Source organism: Calypte anna, chromosome 2 (assembly GCF_003957555.1).
Source record: "Calypte anna isolate BGI_N300 chromosome 2, bCalAnn1_v1.p, whole genome shotgun sequence".
Classification (NCBI taxonomy): domain Eukaryota; kingdom Metazoa; phylum Chordata; class Aves; order Apodiformes; family Trochilidae; genus Calypte; species Calypte anna.
In genome coordinates, this window is record NC_044245.1 from 211,749 (window position 1) to 231,890 (window position 20,142).

General features: G+C 50.7%; 1 protein-coding gene across 2 annotated transcripts; it reads left to right on the top strand.

Annotated features, from left to right (window-relative positions):
* Positions 1–736: 736 nt before the first annotated feature.
* Positions 737–11,348, top strand: ASB10 (ankyrin repeat and SOCS box containing 10). Of its 2 annotated transcripts, none has more exons than XM_008490513.2 (5): positions 737–1,156; positions 5,582–5,849; positions 6,458–6,962; positions 8,138–8,251; positions 8,478–11,348. In XM_008490513.2, the coding sequence occupies exons 1-5, from the start codon at positions 847–849 to the stop codon at positions 8,661–8,663; spliced, it is 1,383 nt and encodes a 460-aa protein (XP_008488735.2). In that variant the 5' UTR covers positions 737–846; the 3' UTR covers positions 8,664–11,348. The 2 variants fall into 2 exon arrangements, with proteins under 2 accessions (XP_008488735.2, XP_030301244.1); XM_030445384.1 differs by lacking the exon at positions 737–1,156 and adding an exon at positions 3,684–4,409.
* Positions 11,349–20,142: the final 8,794 nt, after the last annotated feature.

Sequence of the window (20,142 nt, forward strand, 5' to 3'; positions counted from 1 at the left end):
GTTCAACATGTTCCAAACCCCATGTCAGGCTAGCACAACATCCCAGCTAAAGGGATCTGCTCTATGGCCAGCAGTGAGCTGTGCTAACCAGGGCAGGGCAAGGGACTTCCACACCTCTCATTCCTCCAGGTGTGACCCCTGTGGCTGCTGGCCACCCCCTGTGGTGGATAGCAAAGCTGGGCACACTCCCCTCAGAAGCCTAAGGATTCTTGCCAACCTCTTAAGTTTTGCATAGGATACTGTCTGTCTTACTGCCAGGAACTCTGGTCCATGTCCTGCACACCACTTTCCCAGGGCTTGCCTATGTGCCTGCCTTTATTCTGCTCAGCCATGTGAAGATGCTGGGTTCCTGGGTGCAGCATGTGGAGGTTGTGAGGGGCTTTTGGTCACTGTGGAGCTGCCTGTGGGGGAGGCCTCTGTACTCAGTCCCTTATGACTTCTGGCATTGCTCCTGCTGCAGTCCCCCCTGTCATTGCCCCCACCTTGCTCTGCTGATTTCCAAATAGGAGCACAGTGCAGAGCAGGGACTTAGCAGAGCTGACTAGCAAGCATGCAGGGAGTGCTTTAAGGCTGGCTGCTACCCCTCTCCTGTGCCTAATCTGTGCTGATGATTGTCATCCAGCAGCTGAAAATAAGCTCTTGGATGAAGGGAGGTGGTGAATGGGAGCTGCCAAGCAGGACTATTTATACTGTGTGAGTCAGGGCTGTGCCTGAATCCAGCCAAATACTGGGGAGCTGGAACCCAGAACCCGGGAGCAGCCTGCAAAGGACGTAGTCTTGGAGAAGGGGCTGTTGCCTGCACCAGCGTGTTAACTGCAAGGTTCAGACTTGTCCTGTTGGTTCCTCATGATGGACTACACCTTCAGCTCTGCCACACAACACTTGCTGGAGCTGGATGAGGAGCAGCAGGATCAGTGGAAGCACTCTCAGTGTACAAGGCACCAGTACCACCCTGGTGAGCACAGCCTGAGTCCCCCTGTTCAGAGACACCAAAACAGCCGCTTGGAGCCACTGGAGTGCCAGGATCTGCTGGTCCAGAACGCACTCTTCACTGGGGACCTGGAGATGGTGCAGAAATACTTCACCAAGAGCGCAGCCATCAATCTCATCATTGAGACTAAGGGTGATGAGCTGCGTTGGACTAGCAGGAAACTTGGTGGGTGCGCAGGGCTGGGATATGGGGGATGGGAAATGTCCAGGATGGGGACTAGAAAGGAAGGACAGACACTGGAGAAAAGGGTTGAGAGGAATTGTCAGTGATGGAAGAGGGACTGGGAAGAAAGGCTTTTAGATGAGGAAGGAGGGTTCCAGGGCTGTAGAACAAGTGATAGCAGGCTTGTTGAAGGTGGACAGAGGGAGAGCTAGTGGGAAACAGTGAGAATTAGGCCCTTGAAAGGGCTGCTGGAACAGGACAATATCAGGACTGTCCAGTTAGATGTTGCTGGGAAAGATGTGAAATAGTGTGAGGCAGTGCTTGTGTGTGAGGCATCAGGTGGCATAGGGATCCCTTTCCTGCCTTAAGTTGGATCTGTTACTCCCATTCCTTAGAAACTGGAGTCTGGGACATTTTTTGGGAACAACCGAGAGGTCTCATCACTGTCCTTCAGGCAGACCTTTGCCCCCATTCTGGGGAGGTGACATGGCTGTGTTTCAGCCTTGCAGGCAGCTGCTGAGGGACTGAGCCACAGCTGCTCCCTGTCTACCTATTGCTGCTGCTGTGAAATCCAGGTGTGAAATGGCCATTGCCATCTCTGCTCAGAGAACCTCCAGGGGAGTCAATGAGGGACCAGCTGCAGGAGGGGGGCTTTGCTCCAGAATAAAAGCATTTAGTGTTTTGCTGTATTTCACACATGGGCTTTGTACCCTAAACTGTGAGATGGGTTGAACAAGGGGAGCAGAAACCAGTCTGCCAGAGAAAGCAAGCCAGGGAGAGGTCGTCTTAGCAGTCTGGAGGGACACATGTCCTTGCCACTCTCTGCTAGCAGTGTGGTGTGGGCAGAGTCCCAGAAGTTAAGACAGGGAGTGTCAGGTGTATAGGGGCCACAACTGCACCACTCTCTTCCACAGAAGGCTAGTGGCAAAAGCCCCCACCGTGCCAAAATGGAGGAGCTGCTGAAGGAGGCCACGTCCCAGGGCTGTTGGCTCCTTTCCAGCATCCTGGCACGGAGGTGGGCAGCACAATGATAGCTGCACTCATGACTGAATATTTGTGGGGATCCATGCTAGCAGGAAAGAAACAGGATGGGCCTTCAGATGCAGGTGCTGCTACTTGTGGGTGGTGAGGAATATTTACTGAGTTCCAAGATTTGTATAGCCCAGGCTTGCAATTTTTACTGTCTATGTAGGAATAAAAATACAAAAGGTATAATTACCTTTTTTGTAACTGAGATTACTTGTCAGAAAAATATTAATTGCATGTTTTATCTCCTGTTAACTTATGCTGGGCTGACTGACACTTGACCAGAAGGTCAGTCTACTTGTGAAGATTCATGCCCCCCCAACAACAGAACAGCTGATGTAAAATAACTTCATACAGAAGCCACTGTCATCTCCTAAGTTTCAAGATATGAAAAGTGCAACCAAAAGACATCCTTTATCAAGCACAGACCAAAATGTGCAGCCAAATTTATCAGGAAAGTGTATAGAAACAAATCTTCATGCCACCTAAGGTGTTGGTTATGCATCTCACCAGCCTGCAACAATGCTTTCATAAAACTTACCCAGATGAAGACCTTAAAAGCAGATTCTGGTGACCTATTTCCCAAGTCAGGTATTTTTAAGCCTAGAGGAAGTGAAAATTTTCTGGTACTACTGACACTAACACAGCCTTTTGTCTTCCTGGTGATGCTTTTGTGATTGGGAATCTCAGGATCTTGTGGGATACTTGCTTACATCTTTAGGGATATAGAGGATCCCATCAAGTGAGCAAGCCTGCCAGGTACTACCTTCTTTTTACCCTTTCATGCACTGTATTGTACCTAGAGCAGGTGGAGACAGGATGCTGGAGACTGTCATTACAGAGCTTGACCATTTATTTTCACTACTGAGAAGGTTGAAGTTCCCTATCTTGCACTCTTCTCTGGTTCCCCAGGTAATTGTTGTTTGGTGGCCTCTTAGGGTCACTTAACTTGGTTTAGCTGCATAATCTGAACAGTTCCATGGCAAAACTAAATGCTACTAGTCTTCCATGCAGTTTGATGTGTTCCTCAGAACATCTGGTCTAAACAAAGCTCACCAATGCTGTGAGGAGATGTGAGCAAAATGTGCTAGCCTGTAACCACAGGAGGGGTGGTGGCGTGGGTGCACACAGCTCAGGACATTCTCTATTGGGCATTACAGATATGATTTATTAGTCTGTGGGGGGTGTTGGCAGTTGGACACTGTGATCTTAGAGGTCTCTTACAATTACGACAATTCTGTGATTCTGTGGAGACAAGGGAAAAATGCCATCTCAGCTGAAATCACAGCAGTGAGGGACTTTGAGTGAGGGTACTGTCAGAGGATGGGAAAGAGACTTCTAAAACTCCTAAAAGTTCTCTGCAAGGCTGAATTTAAAAAAAAAAAAGTAGGAAGGAGTCTAAGGCATAATTAACTTCTACATTTTTATTTCACTTGCACTGCACTGTTTTCCCACCCTTGTGCCCATTTCTGCTGAGCCTTTGATTTCAAGCTTGGATTTAAAAGTACTTTCCTATGGCTCGTTTAAAAACTGTTCAGTGCCGAGGGCTCAGATGGACAGTGCAGTGCTGGAGATATGCAAAGGAACCAGGGGCTGGACAAGGATGTGCTGATAGTGTATGGAGGCAGCTGAGGCCTGGTATTGGGGTCTGGGCAGCAGCTGGGTGACAGCAGGCTGGCTGGCTGGGAGACCATACTTCCCTTTCTGCTTTCTTAGACATGGTCTGTTCAATGTCTGCCCTGCCTTGTGCTTTCCTATCATAGCCAATGACTGCAGAGATTGTGCTGCCAGAGAGGAGTGTCCTTAACAGCCTCTTGGCCACCATGTTTGGTCACAAGGTCTCCCAGAATAGAACAGTTGAGACCTGAGCCTTACCCAGCCTGTGCCAGAAGTGATGTGACACATCCCACCTCCCCACAGGGCACTGGTGGGGCTGTACCTGGAACTTGTTTCTGTACCAGCAGCAGGTTCTGCCCCAGTTCCTGTGGGGGGTTCAGGCCCTGTGCCATGGGTAGCATCAAAGGAAGAGGTGGCAAGAACCAGGAGGCCATTTGCACATGGAAGGTGGATGGTCCTGCCCAGGACTACTGGCAGGCCCTGATGACAGGGGATCAGGGGATTGTGGCCAAGATCCTCAGCAACCCTCAGAACAACCTGAGTCCTGATGCTGTTTTTGACACCACTGACCTGGAAGAGTGGAAAAACTACTGCTTCAACATCCGCCAGCTGAGTATGCGGGGGCAAATGAGCAGGGCTTAGAGCCTTGTGCTTGTGCGTTACCATTACTGGGACTGGGTGTTGTGGGTGCTGGTTGGGTTATGGAGGGGTGGGGATGGCAGTGAGAGCATTGGGATGGTGCTGGGTTCTCCTGTGCTGCTTGCAGGACAGTGTATGTGGCTGTGGTGGGAGGTTGAGGTTCATCCAGGGGATCTGGACATTCTAGCAGGGTTGTGCAGGGGCTTGGCTTCCCCACTGGACAAAGGAGATTGAAGCTCTAGATTGTGCTCCTTCTGTGGCTGGCCCTGTAGCCTGTCTGTGTGCCTGCTCTGTCTCTGTACAGCCTGTTGTGAGCTGCTGGTTCCTTTTGGGGGTTGTGCTGGGCAAGGAATTGTCATGTTAGGTCCTCAAGATGGTGCAGTTTTGCACCTGGCCCTGGGAAACACAGCTGACTGCATGCTGCTTTGTCAAGAGAGGCAAAGGGAATGTGGTGTTGAATGTGTCACAGCCTGGGACATGGTCCTCCAGCCCAGCCTGGGTGGGCAGCAAGAAGGATGATTTAAAGAGCCCTTCTCCTGTGATAGCTGCAGGCTGTTTGCCAGCAGACTTAGCAGTGGTTCCAGCTGGGTCAGCATCTTTGACGGTTGGCAGGTTTCAGCCCTTTGCTTTCTCCTAGGCCCTAGATGTCCATCTCTGCTGAACCCTGCTTGTCTGCTCAGGGCTCATGTGAACCTCCTGTATGCCTGGCAGCCTGCTCCACTGCTGCTCTGTTCTACTGCCTGGTCCTGTATTCCTGGTGCTTCCTGCACAGTGCTCTTCCAGACACTGTGCTGCTCTCAGCTCTGCCCCAGGCCCCCATGTCCACAGGGACCCTGTACTGTGTGACTTGAGCTGTATGTGGAAAGCAAACTTCCTGTGAGCACTCTCTGCCCCAGGGCTCCTGTCCCTTCAGCTCCCAACCAGCATCGCTGCACAGTCTGGGTCACCCCAGATCTTTGACAGGCCAGGCTGAAGGCAGGGAGGGACCTTCTGGAGAAGAGACTGGCATCAAGAATCAGTCCCTTGAGGGGAAACCTGGGCTCTGGAGGGGGTGTGCACCAGGTACCCTGTGGACAAGTGCCAGGCTGGTCCTGGTGCCATTGTGCCCATGTCTGGAGTTGACTCCCTGACCTCTCTTCTCTGCAGGACTATGGTCTCTGGGCTACAAGCAGGAACTCACCACTCCTCTGCACATCACATCCAGCCGGGGCTACACAGAGTGCCTGCGGCTCCTGCTGCTCCGGGGAGCTGACCCTGACTTTGCACCGGGGGGCAAGACCGCCCTACATGAGGCCTGTGCTGCTGCCACCACCGACTGTGCCCACCTGCTCCTCACCTTTGGCGCTGACCCTGAGGCAGTCTCTGAGGATGGCTATAAGCCCCTGCATCTCTGCAAGAGCCCAGGCTCCATCCAGTGAGTCCTGCTCAAGGGGGTAGACTGGGCCTCCCTCCCCCTGCACAGAAGGGATCCCTGCTTGCTGCTGTGGGTGGGTTGGTGGTTGCAGTAATGGCTGCAGAATGGGGTGGCCTGTTCCTGTACTAGGATCAACTCTGAAATCCAATAGATGACTGCAAGCTCTAGTCCTCAGATGATTGTAGAATAGAATAGAATTGTTAGGGTTCGAAAAGACCTCTAAAATCACCAAGTTCCACTGTCAACTCAGCACCCTCCACCAACTAAACCACGTTCTGCTCTGTTGTAGCACCAGCAATGCAGAACTGATGATCCATGTGGTGAAGCTCAGGAAATGCACTGAGCAGAGAAGCCTCCATGGGTGTGGGGGCCACAGACTCCACATGTGATGGCACCTTATTAAAGATCTATGCAGAATTTCATAGAATTAGGATGACAGCATCTCAGCTTCACAGTCATCCTGGCTTAAAATCACTGTTCCCAGGGCATGAGGAGCAGGAATTTTGGGGCTCTTGGAAAAATTGAAAGTACAGAAATGAGGGGCAGGTGGGAGGTAGGACAGGAGCTGGAGAAGTGAGCCTGTCACTGAGTCATCTTGGCCCATGCAGGTGTGTCCAGCAGCTGCTGCAGCATGGTGCCAGTGTGAACAGTCAGACAGAGGAGGAGGGTGACACAGTGCTGCACATCGCTGCGCGGCATGGTCTGACAGACCACGTCCAGCTGCTCCTGCACCATGGGGCAGAGCTGGAGGCAGAGAACAGGGAGGGCCAGACACCACTGAATGCTGCCTGTGCTCAACCCCATCCACCCCAGGACATGGACCGCTACTACCGGGTCTGCCAGCTGCTGGTGGAGAGTGGTGCCAGCATCAACACCTCGGACAGGGACCAGCAGCGCCCTCTGCACCTGGCCTGCAAGAACGCCAATGCTCAAGTGGCAGAGTTACTGCTGGCTCGGGGTGCAAATGTGAATGTCATGAGCTACAGTGGCAACACGGCACTGCACAACATCCTGCAGACAGCTGCCTACAAGTTGGAGCACCACCCGGAGCTGGTGGTACAAGCCCTGCTCAACCATGGGGCCGTCCGCATCTGGCCTGGCGCCCTCCTCAAGGTGAGGGCCCCAGAGTTTGCTGAAAGAGGAGGCTGTGGGCATCAGGGCTAACTTGGTGCTAGCCTACCTGCTGTCCTGCTTGTCTCTTCCCAGGGCTGGGGAGGTGGAATTGGCATTACTGAGGATTTTCTCCTGAGGAATGTTATCCTGTACTTAGTTCCCATGTTCACTTGCCCTGGGAAGCACCGGTTCTTTTCCTCTCAGGGGATGTGCTCCATCTCTGGGGCACACCCTCCAACTTGTGCTGTCTCTGCAAGATGCCAGCAAACCAAGGGTTAATTTCCTGTCTTAATTCTTGAGCAGTGTAATAATTACCCAGCCCGGAGATCAGCAGATTGCTCTCCCCTTTGGGAAAATACAGGAAAATCAACAATTAACACTAATTAATCTCCTATTAACGCCAGATAATGAGGATCACTGGTACAGCCGGAATAGACTCTGACAGTTACTGCTGGCCTGGGCCACAGGGAGTGGGAGCTGGGGGATATGCCTCAGTGCCATGGGGCACGGGTGGGGTGTGTTCTGACAGCTGCCTTGCTGGTGAGACATGGCACCGTGTCTCTTCCACCTGTGTGGAGGTGGTACACAACAGAGATTTGTTGCATAAAGCATGTTTGATGGCTTCTTGGGGCTCTGTGGAGCAGCTGATGTGGGGGCAGGACTTCTCAGGACACTCATTGCATGTGACACAGAGATGAGATCTATCTGCATCCCCAAGCCCAAGATCCCTGAGACCCCTGTGTAGCCCTCAACAGAGCTGGGGTATGACTTAGTCTTGCTGCACACAAAATAGGTGTCAGTCCTTGCCCCAGAACAGCTCATGCTCAAGCTAGAAGAATGTGAGAATAGCAGTCTGGCATAAAGCATAGTATTGGCTGCCTATGGGTGTTTTGCAGGAGTGAAGCAGATGAAGGAGATCTGCATCCCAGCTGAGTGTGTTCCCTGCACTCTTCCCTGCACCTGAGGAGAGGCTGTGAGGGCCCTGCCATGCTGGGTGCTGCTCAGTCACCCTCACTGCCCACGTGATGCTCTGGCATTTTGCAACACCAGTGGATTTGCCCTCCTGGGACAACATGAGGGAAGAACATCTGTTCCCTGGATTTTCCAGGGATGTTTTTAAACAGCTCTGGAGGTGGGGCTGGTAGGACCCTGCCCACCCACTGTCTCTCTGCCAGGTGCTGCGGTACTGCCATGCCTGCCCGCGGATCATCGAAGCCCTGATCAACAGCTACGATCGTGTCCATGTCACTAAGGACTGGGTGGGAGCTGTCCCAGAGGAGGTTGTACAGGTGAGGGAATGCTTGCTGCCAGCCAGGGAGCTGTGGCCTCGTGCCATAGGAGGTTGTGGGGCTTGGGGCAAGGCTGGGGGAAGAGCTGCAGGACACGGGTGATGTTGAATGGTAAGGGAGGATGCACCATGGTGACAAAGGTAAGGGGGATGTCTGGTTCTACTTCTGCTGCCAGGGTGATACCTTCAGCTTTATTGGCCTCTGGGCCTTTCTTCTCTCTCTGTAGAAATACCCACATTTCTACCAGTCTCTCTTCTTGCTGGAGCAGAGACCTCGCTCCTTGCAGCACCTGGCTCGCTGCACCATCAGGACCTTCCTGGAGGGACGGTTGCTTCTGGTTCTGCCACAGCTGCACCTGCCAAGTGTCTTGCACCGTTTCCTGCTGCTCAGCTTTGAGGATGTTCTCTACTAAGGGCTGTAATTCCAGCCCTGCCTTTCCTTTCAGGGCAGATCCATGCATGCCAGAGCAGTCTGTGCCTTCCCAGCTAACCCCTGTGCATTGCCACTATCTCCTCTAAGGCCACATCAGCCCACCTGTGCCAAACCTGTAGCTGTTTCTCTTCCTTCTGCTCTACCTCCTGCACCTGTTCCGGAGCATTTTGTTTACCCATACTAACCAGAACAATCTCTAGACTCCCTAAGAAAAGCAAGATGTGGGGATGAGGAGCATGTACAAACTATATTGATCAGTTTTAGTTGTAAGGTATTAGTATCCCTATCCCAAACTCAAACCTGAACCAGGCAGCTGTGGTGCCCCAGGAATTTGTTGGAATTCCATCTTTAGTCACTTCTAGACAGAAGTTTTCAACCTATCTGCAGCCACTGGATCTTACTCTGACCCTCTGTGCAGGCAAAGCACTGTCTGTTCCTCATATACCCTTCCTTGAGCTGAAAAATCCCCTGCATCAGCATCTTCCCACAGGTTTCCTGGCTCCAAATACCTGCTCAGCTCTTACTTGCTCTCTCCCATTCCTCAGTAAAGAGCATGACATGCCATAAGGGGTGGGCTAGTAAACCACAATGGGAATAAGGACAAAGCAGTCAGAGAAGCCTTTCCTTCAGATGTCCATCCCAACTGCTGAGCTCTGTAAATTCCATTTCAGGTACTTTTGAGTCAAAAGGGCATAGTTGTATTTAGCAGTCCTAGATTTATATTTTTTTCTTCCATAAATCTGACCAGTCACTCCTTGGAGTTGCTTACAGTTTGTACCTGAAGGTGCTTGAAGAAACCCTAGTTTTTCTCTGTATCTACCAGAGCCCAACTCTGCCTTGCCTTTAAGTCTGTCATGACAGAGCTCACCCATGTGATATGCCATGCACATTAGCATGTGCTCTCTCAATCCTGTACATCTGTCTAGGAAAATGTGTGGGGCCAAGGTCTCCCATGCAAACATTTCCCATGCAGGTACAATGTCTGGGGCTGTCTAGCTTTGCATCTTGACCAGGACAGCAATGCTCGTGCCAGCACTGTGGAGTTTGACATGGGTTTTGCCCCAAGAACACTGTTCCCCTGGGCACAGAGCAGACAGCCCAGCCGGCATCTCCCAGTGCTCAGCACAAGTCCACATGCTGCTCCTGGGCTGCACCACACTCCAGATAAGGTAAAGGGTACTGTTTGTTCAGCCATTTGAAGAAATGAAAGCACCAACCATCATTTAAATATTTGCTGTAAGCTGACTCCATTCCTGCTTCTGACTTGAGGAGTGCCTGTGCTGCTACTGCCTGGTAGAGTGTGCAGGAGGGCTGCACCACAAGTTGTTCGCCTTGGTGCACTGGCCTTTCTAGGCCTCTGCTAAGGTCCACACCAGCAACAGGACACTTGACCATGCAGATCTGGAGACTGAGCAGTTTGACAAATCCCACACTTCCGTCTTTTTCTGCTAGTGGGAGACAGTGGCAGTGTATTTACACGTTACAGGCTTACAAAAGGTGTCAGGAAACTAGTAAAACTCTTGTGGCAGACAGTCTGTGTAGGTGCTACTATTGCGATGTTACATCTCAGAAAGGTTTAATAATGTGCTTTATGACATCCATGGGCAGAGAGGTGAGATGTGGGCTCAAAGTGACATACCAAGACATCTGCAACAGGGATGAAGGGAGCAAGGGAGTTAAAGTTTTTAACATACCTGGATAATCAGTAGTGCATTTTCCCAAAACCAGCGCAGGAACCCAGCGTGAAGTCACCACCTTCCTGCTGGCTGAGCTTGTGTGTCTGTTTGGGGGATCCGTTGATGGGACTGGGTGTCTTTGTCTCATTCCCAAATTCTAATCACACTTTAAAGTGTTCAATTTTAGCCCCATGGTGCCTGTGGCTGGAGGAGGAACAGGTAAAGGAGTGTCTGTCCCTTTTGGTGGCAGCAGTGTCTGGGAATGCCTCAGCCTGCATGGATCTGTGGTAGAAGGCAGTCTGCAGTGCAGCGCATGTAGGGCTGCTTCACTGGCCCTTTTTTTCCAGCACATGCCTGCAATAACATGTGCTAAGTAATGTGTACTCAACCACTAAGACAGTATGACCTAAAGGACAGGGAAGGATTGTATTTAATGGTTTGCTTTATTTTATAATTGTTTGTTGCAGCTGTTAGACTCAAAGCTGTGCCCCAGGCCTCACTGATCACTTCTGCTGATCCTGAAGTCTGCTCTGCATGTGGGTGGTGAGGGCAGCTCAGGCTGAGAGCTGAACATGCAGTGTTTTGTGTCTGTAAACACATGTGGCAGGACAGCTCTGGGCATGGCCCATTCCTCTTTTGACGAAGGTGCCTTGGCATAGGCAGGTCCTCTCATGACCGACCCGTGCTGGGTCCACAGGTGAATTTCCAGGGCTCCTTTCCAAGCTAAAAGGTTTGCAGGCAGGAAATCTCAGAGTAAGTGGCGGGGCTAAGGGCAGCATATGCTGAGAGGAACAATCCATCCTGGGGCACAACTCTTCACAGAGCAGATTTCATCTGTGTTCCTACTGAAATTGAAATGCCATGGTTTTGCTGTCTGTAAGAGGGAACCATTTTCAAGGAATATGAGGACAATAAGAAAAATAGTTTTTTACAGATTGACTGATTTAACTGGTGGAATAACAGAGAAGAAAAAAACTCACAAAAACCAACAGAGCATAAAAGCTTTTAGGCACTCAGGCCCTTTTTCAGAACTGGAACAATCACAAAATTTCCAAACTAAGCACGTGCAAAGAACAACAACTCTGAGTTTCACTCAGTTATGCTAATCGATAAGCAATTGTTTGTGGGTTGTTTTTTTTAAAAGTATTTATAAGAACAGAATTTGAAAGGTTTGATATTCCAAAGCACATTTTGTCAATATAACAAGATGTGCTACTTTTTCTCAGGTTTCTGGAGGGTAAATTTCTATAGCAGCATTGAAGGTACTTGCTGGGACAGGAGTTATGCCAGGGAAATTTATCTGTCCTGAGTGAGGGCCCTGGTCTCAACCAAGGGCAGCAAGCATGTGATATCAGCACAGGGGCATGTTGGTTTCATGTGTTTTTACCAGCTGCCACAGGGACAGGGAGCTGCTGAGGGATACCCTGTTCCAAGTTCAATGGGAATATCTCTGGCATATGCTGCTGTTCCTGCTTCAGCATCCACCTGGGTTTTTTTTGGCAGAGCCATCAGCAGGAGACACCCTCATAATCAGCTGGCATAAACCAAGTCCACTGCCACCTTCTCAGTGTGGCTGTCCAAGTGATGGGCTCAGAGAAACAAATATCCATCCCACTTCTAGATAGAAGTTTCCAACCTAGCTGCAGCCACTGGGTCTTACTCTGACCCTCTGTGCTGGCAAAGCACTGTCTGTTCCTCATATCCCCTTCCTTGAGCTGAAAAATCCCCTGCATCAGCATCTTCCCACAGGTTTCCTGGCTCCAAATACCTGCTCAGCTCTTACTTGCTCTCTCCCATTCCTCAGTAAAGAGCATGACATGCCATAAGGGGTGAGCTAGTAAACCACAATGGGAACAGGGACAAAGCAGTCAGAGAAGCCTTTCCTTCAGATGTCCATCCCAACTGCTGAGCTCTGTAAATTCCATTTCAGGTACTTTTGAGTCAAAAGGGTATAGTTGTATTTAGCAGTTCTAGATCTATATTTTTTCTTCCATAAATCTGAACAGTCACTCCTTGAACCTATGTGTCTTTGAGCATTCTGACACCCCTAGTGGTGCACTGCACACTGTACTGATCACCTTCTGTTTGTCTTTAAACCGTCACCTTCTTGTTTCATTTGATGACCTTTAAGTCTTGTATACTAAGAGTATGTGGGCAATATGTTTGTTCCTCTTTATCATATTATTCAAAACCATATAGATGCCTGACAATTGTCTCCTTACTCGGGCTGGAATTCTATTCAACTGTGTCATTCCTTGCATGGAAGCTGTACAGTTATGCACAACATTCAAAGTGTGCTGCTCTACAATTGTGTAAGTGTTATTCTCACCACGTGGATGTGAGATCTACACAAATGCCTCAGGAACCCTAGGTTCACATTTGGAATGACTTGTCTCTTCACCCAACATAGGAGAAGGATGGGCTTAGCAGCCCTGCCCTCCTATTCTCCACATTCTGTGTTCTCAGATGGTGTTGCAACCTCTAAATGTTTTTCAGACTCATGCTTATACAGGATGCCGTCCCTCTTTTAAAATTAAGCCCACATTCCTTCCTTCTATCTGTTGCACCTTGTACTCAGACGTGACAAACTCGGTTTTCCATGAACCTGGTGTTTCAAGCCAACCAGATTAAGTTGTCTTGAGCAAGTGCCACCTGTTATTTTACCATCTCAACAATTAATTTTTATCCACCCCAGTAATTTTACCAGCAATTGCTGTTTATTTTCTTTCTGATTGCTAATAATGTATAGCATTGGTATATACATAGAATACAACAGAATGAGTCTGGCAAATCTGACAGATACCTACACAGAATAAATCTTCTCAGTTACCCCATTCTTTTGAATCTGATAACACTGATCACACCAACTGTAGCATACAACTATTTTTTCATATTAGAATATCAAAATATTAAAATATTTCATATTTTCATATATTAGAATGTCATGCAGAATTAAGTCAGACAACTCACAGGAATCTAAGCAGGCCATATCTACCTAGTTAGCTCCATCAAATTTGTAGCCTTACAAAAAAGTTACATAAAATTATTTAAAAGTACCTCTTTCAAATTGCATTAATTTGACGTCTAGTTTTTACTAATTTACCCAGGAAAGTCTTTGCCTGTTTGTCTGTGGTTGCTTGGGACATATGTTGAATTAACTGCTCTATATTTTCCTGGATATCCATGTGAATACATTTAAATGCTGGCAAGACGTTGGACTTCTCTTTTCCCCAGCTATCCTAAGTTCCCCAGTGTGCCTCCATTTGTTATAAAGAAAAAAACAGCGGTTCAATGAATTCTTTAGTCAATGAAATATTCTTGGATGTAACTTATCCTCCTGCAGATCATAAAAACTGTTATTTAAACAATTTCTGTCCAGCATATTTCTTAATTACTGATGGGGTAGAAAGTATTCTATTACCACTGTAAAATCCCTTGTTTAAAATACAGAGCAGAAATACTTACTGAGTTCTTGGTTTTCTCTCTGCATGTGAACTTGGGGGCAAGCGCCCAGTGATGGCAATTATTCGTACTCTGTTGCTGGAGCATCCTTCTCCAGAGTTGACATTTCAAAAAAACTAAGGAACTGGAGAGGGTTCAGAGCAGTCATAAATGAGCCATGGATTGCCAGTGATCCACTGTCGGTCCGCGCTTGCCCTGACCAAACCGACTGATGGGCAGGCAGCAGAGTTCATTCAGCATTGAACGTTCTGGAATAGCACTAAGAGGCAAAACTAGAGCCAGTGGCTGGAAATTGAAGCTAGGAAAACACGTATTAGAAACGAGACGTTTTTAATAGCAAGCATAATTAATCTACCGGTTAATTGCATCTTAGAATAGCTTATCATGGTGGATAGAGATTTCTCATCTCTGGCTTTTTTAAAAAATCACTGGAAGATCTGCTCCAGCCTAGACTGAAATCCATCCTGCCTGGTGCTCAGACCAGTCCCAGAGAGATCAGGCTGCTTAATTACATATCGAGGATTCATTATCTTGTCACTACACCACACTGGTCTGCCACTGGCCTCTGTCACCACTGGGACTGTGTTTGGCCCCAGGGTAATGAAATAGTCTCATTTTTTCCCTGAATTGTCCTGCTCACTGAACTGATGTTCCACTGACATCCCTGACTTCCCCTTCGTTTCCTGCACTGTGTGACTGCTGGTTGGTAGTAGCTCCATCAGCTCCTTCCTCTGAATCTGCTGCCTGTGCTGCGGTCTGAGAGACTCTGAAAGAAATGGTGATGCTACTTATAACTGTGTTTAACTATTTGATCTTATTCAACTTCTCTCACAAGCTTCATCCCCTGCACACAAGGACCTGCCTTCTGAGCCACATAGGCTTGGGCCAGACACAAGCACCAATCTGATAGCAGCCTGTGACTTCTTAAGTTGGGTCCTATGCCTGCCCAGCCTTACTTCAGTTCTTGGAAAATACTACAGAAATTACCTATGCAATTTGTAAGTGGCTGCATGCATGCAGAGTTGGTCAGACCAGCCCTACTTCCTTCTGTATCAGACTAAAGGGCTGGTGGGAGACGAAACAGCAGATGTTGTATCTTAAACATTTTAAATTCATGCTCTTTCACATAAGCTTCTCAGAATTAAATTAAGACAAGAATACAGAGTGAACTATTAGGTGAGAGTGTAACTATTCAGAGTCAGTTATCAGTAGGGAAAGTGAAGTGACACACAGAGAGTGTCACCTGGAGGTCTGGCCTGCATCTTCCACTCTTTTGAAGACTTACGTGAAGGAACAGACATGAGGTTTACTGAATCTGCAGAAGACACTGTGCTGGTTGTGGCTGTGGCCCCAGCTGCAGCTCAGGCAGACAGACAAATACTAAGTTCTCCCCAGAACCAGCAGACCCCAGCTGCAATAGCCTTGGTGAGGCCTGACCTGCCACAAATGGTACAAATTTAATATGCAGAATCAAAGGTGCCATGTAGGGCCCATGACTAGCCACATGTGGCACAGAACAGGCTCACTGGTCAGGGCACCCACAGATCAGGGTCTGGTGTCATCCTCTGGAGGTGTGGTGACCACAGAGAAGTGGGTGGGCTGCAGTGGGACATCAGGAATGGTAAGAGGATGAAGAAATGACCAACGAAAACTGCTCTGTGTAGGAAGTCTCCCTCCCCAAGGGAGATTTTCTGCCAGGAAAGCTTTTGCTTGTCAGGGAAAATGAGCAGCTTTTGGATCAGGAAGATCCAGCTTGGTGGATGCTTCCAGGTGCTCTGTTGAGCCACAGAGGGCATAGAGGTTGGTACACAGGAGAGGCCTCTGGCACTGCTGGCCTTGTGCAAGGCTCATCAAGAGATGGGTGTGAGGAGTTAGTCTGAGTGGTAGCTCTGCCCTTAGGTCCTGAGATGAACCACTCCAAGTTTTCCTTTCTTTACGTTACAGTCTTTCCCTGTTTTGGAAACGCTAGTTTGTGAGAGGTCCTTGGATGTGTCCTCTTTCTGTCAGCAGTGAAACCGTGCACCTGGGTATGCTCTTTCTGCTGTTAATGAGGATCCTGCACTCTTACTACTCCAACTACAGCTCTGCCAGGGCTACCTCTAAAATACATTCCCCAGGCACAAGAGGGTGCTACCTCAGCTGCTGCATGTTTTGCTGTAGGAAGCTGAAGACAGAATCACATGAAACAAGTTGACAGTGGAGTGACAGTCTGTGAGATGCAATTTGAGAGGCCAGTTGGAGCTACCCAGGTGCCCCTTGCATCCGGGCTGGGGCAGGACTCGTGTTACTGTTGCTCCCCTGATGCTCAGGCCAGGACTGTTCCATGTTGGACTTCCTGGTGGGTATAGTCAAGTCACAGAGTCCAGGCCTGGCACCAGACTACCTTCTGCTAACACCATCCCAACATCAGCCAGTCCATTCTCTAGACATCCCAGACTTTAACTGTTGTGGCTTTGGTTTGCCATGCCACGTGCCTGGATCAGACTGAAATTTTCCTGTTACAGCTATAGCAAAATTTACTTGGCCTCTGCTTAGCCTGCAGCCTGTGTACCAGGGGTACACTGCAGACTCCCTGCCTTGGAGGAGCAGTGTACAGTGCTGAAAAGAGACCAGGCCTGGATGTCTCTTCTTCTGCACAGGATCAACTTTTCCTAAAGTACCAGCTCCTGAGGGTCTCATTTTTCATGTACCAAGCAAGGGTATTTTAAGGGACTGATAGTTTTCCCCCAAGAATGTGTAATTGTTGCTTTCCATATACCTGGTGTACTGGATGGTGTGTCTTCAGGCACGTTAAGGGAACGCACCAGCTCCTTGTGAGTGACGGACGGAGCCCAGTAAATCAGACCCAAATGTGGGAGCAAGAAACACCCAAGGAGCAAAGTCAACAGCGGAGGTCTGAGCCTCAAGTGGAAGCCATGGAAACTGCATTTCCACTCAGTGAGTGACTGGAGAAGAGTAAACAGGGGATACAGAACCTGGGAAAGACCCTGGAAGTCTAAGGGGTAGTAAAGCTGTTGTGTGCATCATAGGTTTAACAAGGCCAAATGCTAGGTCTTGCACCTGGGTCATAACAACTCCATGGTAAACTACAGACTTGGGGAAATGTGGTTAGAGAACTGTAAGTTGGAAAGGGACTTAGGGGTATTGGTTGATAGTAAACTTAATATGAGTCAACAGTGTGCACAGGTGGCCAAAAAGGCCAGTGGCATCCTGGCCGGTATTAGGAATGCTATGGCCAGCAGGAATAGGAGGGTGATTGTCCGTCTGTACTCAGCTCTGGTGAGGCTGCATCGTGAGTACTGTGTTCAGTTCTGAGCACCTCACTGTAAGAGGGACATAGAAGTGCTGGAGCGTGTCCAGAGAAGGGCAGCAAAGCTCATTAAGGGCCTGAAGCACAAGTTCTATGAGGAGCGGCCAAGGGAGGTGGGGTTGTTTAGTCTAGAGAAGAGGAGGCTGAGAAGAGGCCTTATAGCTCTCTTCAACTACCTCAAGAGAAGTTGGAGCAAGGAGGGAAACAGCCTCTTCTCCTTAGTGAACTGTGACAGGACCAGAGGAAATGTATGTAAGCTGCACCAGGGGAAGTTTAGGCTAGATATTAGGAAACATTTTTTCACTGAGAGGGTAGTCAGGCATTGGAATGGCCCAGGACAGGGGTGGAGTCAGCATCCCTGGAGGCCTTTAAAAGGTGTTTGGATCTGGTCCTTAAGGACATGGTTTAGTAGTTAGATTATGGTGTTGGTCAAAGGTTGGATTGGATAACCTTGGAGGTCTCTTCCAACCTAAACATTCTGTGATTCTATGATAGATCTTCACCCTTTCATTTTGGCTCACCCTGCAAAGCTGGTGGATGTGGGAGTCTCAACAGAGTACAATAGTATACAGTATTTACTTTCCTTTTTTTGCAACCCTTTTTTTACCCCAGTTATTTAACCTTTTGTTCTCTGGATCTTTGCTTTAAAATTTGGTGACTGGATGTCTACATTACTTTACCTCAAAATCTCATGAGACAAAGCAAATCAGAGCCAATTTGAGTTGTCATGGCCCTGAGTACCTTCCCATCATTCTGGAGGTTTGGCTCTCCAGGGTCAGGGCCAACTTAGATCATGCCATTGTCTGTCCTTGAGGAACCTCAGGAAGAGCCTGCCCCTCTTTGGCTGAGGAACTGCTTTTAAAGCTCAGGCTCTCACCCTTAGCTTCTGCCTGATCTAGGCTGGAGGTACACCTGATGTCATACCTCCTGCTCCTGACAGTGATCCCAACCCACTGATTTGATTTTCTGGCTTGCTGCAGAGACATATTTCCTTGAGACTGCATGGGCATGCTGTAGAGAAAGGCATTAAAGACATGAAAAAAAAAGAGGAGGGTCTGTGCAGGCCCTTGGTACAGATGTCATAGTTGGAACTTGGGGGGATTTGAATTGTGCCTGTTCAGTGGAGGGAGGCTGAGTCCCACTCTCTCAGCCTGGAGGACACATCTGGCCTCATTTTCATGCTCCACACAGGATTCTAGTGTCCAGGTCCACGGCTGGGCTGTCATGTCCCCCACAAAACACCTGATTCGAAGTTGCAGCCAAGTGGTGCCCCGCACAGACCTCCCTGAGGACAGTAGGAGGGGGTGGGGGGGGAGCAATCCATGTATTCACATAGCTGCCAATGCCAGCAGAGAGCTGGGGAGCCTAAGCAGCTGGTCCAAGGGTGAGTGCAGGCAGGACAGCATGGGTGTCCTGAGAGGGGGGACTGCCCGTTGGCCAGAGCTGGAGGTCTGGAGTATAACCGTGCCACTGAAACTGCAGTCAGAGTGAGTTTAGACAGGACTTCAGCTCTGGCGTTTCATGTACTTTATGTGGCAATCCTCATGCTTCTCTGAAGCAGAGCTGTGGTTTGGTCGATGTTCAGGCGGGTGAGCACCTCCCTGTAGACAGGAGTGCAGTGAAAATGCCGACCTGGGGAAAAGCACCCCATTTCAGCAGGGGGGGAAGTGTGGTCCAGACCACGCCATGCAGCAGGGCCGGGCAGAGCAGTGCAGCCCCTGCCGCAGCTCAGGACCACCCGGCTTGGTCTGCCCGTCTCTGTCAGTGATGTGTACAGAGCCCATCGGCAGCCACGAGCACGGCTATGCCACACGACAGTACGCGGGTGGGAGGGGCAGAGCCCGAGGGCTTTGTGCAGCTGCAGCGCGGCGCGGGCACGTTAGGAAAGCCCCGGGGAGCGAAGCCTCGAAGAGCGAAGCCCTGCTATGGCCGACATCGGGCCGTCCCGGTCTGGGCAGGCTGCAACTACTCCCCCAGCGCCCCGGGCTGTGGCCCCGACGGAGCTGGCGTCGGGACCCCCCTGCGATGCGCGGCTCCGTGGGAACAGCAAGGGGCGGGGGGCGGGCCGAGGGAGCATCAATCCCCGCTGCTCCAGCCCCCACGTTCCCACCCTGGCCCGGGCGCGTCTCCGGGCGGCCCCGCGGCTTACCCCGGTCCCGCGGCACCGAGCCCGCCCGTCCCGCGGAGACCCCACCAGCCCCTTCCCGACGGCCCACCCGAGCCCATGGTGGAGGCGAACGGCCTTTCAGCATGCAGCGGTGGCCCCAGGGAGGCTGCTGGGCCCAGCCGGTGCCTAGTGAGGGTCGTTCCGTCGGGGCGCTGGAGCCTGCCCAAAGCTGGTGGCCCGGAGTTGCTCCCCGCCAGGAGCCTCGGTCCAGGCCACATCCAAGAGGTGACGAGGCCAGGGTGGAACTGGCCCGGCTCGCCCCGTCCGCTGTCTCGGGCCCGGGAGCGGCCCGAGGAAGGATGTGCCAAGTGGGGCGGCCCCGTCCCGTCCCCACAAAAGCACCCTTGTGCTAGCCTCGTAATTGCTAATCATCAATCACCATTAATAACAGCTGATGAGGCGGGAGGGGGAGGCGCCTTCCCAGGGGCCAGCCGCGCCGGGGGGGAGCGGGAAGCTTTGCCCCGCCGGAGCGGGTGCTGAAGGAGGAACTCGACCGTGATGTGCGGAAGATGGATGAGAGCAGAGGGCAACACCCCCGCCCGCCTCCCCTCCCTCCCTTCTCTCCCTCCCTCCGCGGCCCGGCCCGGCCCCCCCGCAGCGGGGCGGGCGGGCGGGCGGCTCCGAGAGAGGCTTCACTCCGCTGCGCCGAGACAGCGAGCGAGCGAGCGGGCGGGCGGGCGGTAGCTCTCGTCGGGCGCCGGTGCCCACGGGAGGCGGTGGGTGGGGCCCGGGGCTGGGGCTGAGGCCGCAGCGGGGCCCGGCGGCGGCGGAGGAGCGGCGAGTTGGCGGCGGCCCGAGCTCGCCGGAAAGTTGTTGCCGGCTGAGCCGGCGGCGCCCGCTCGTC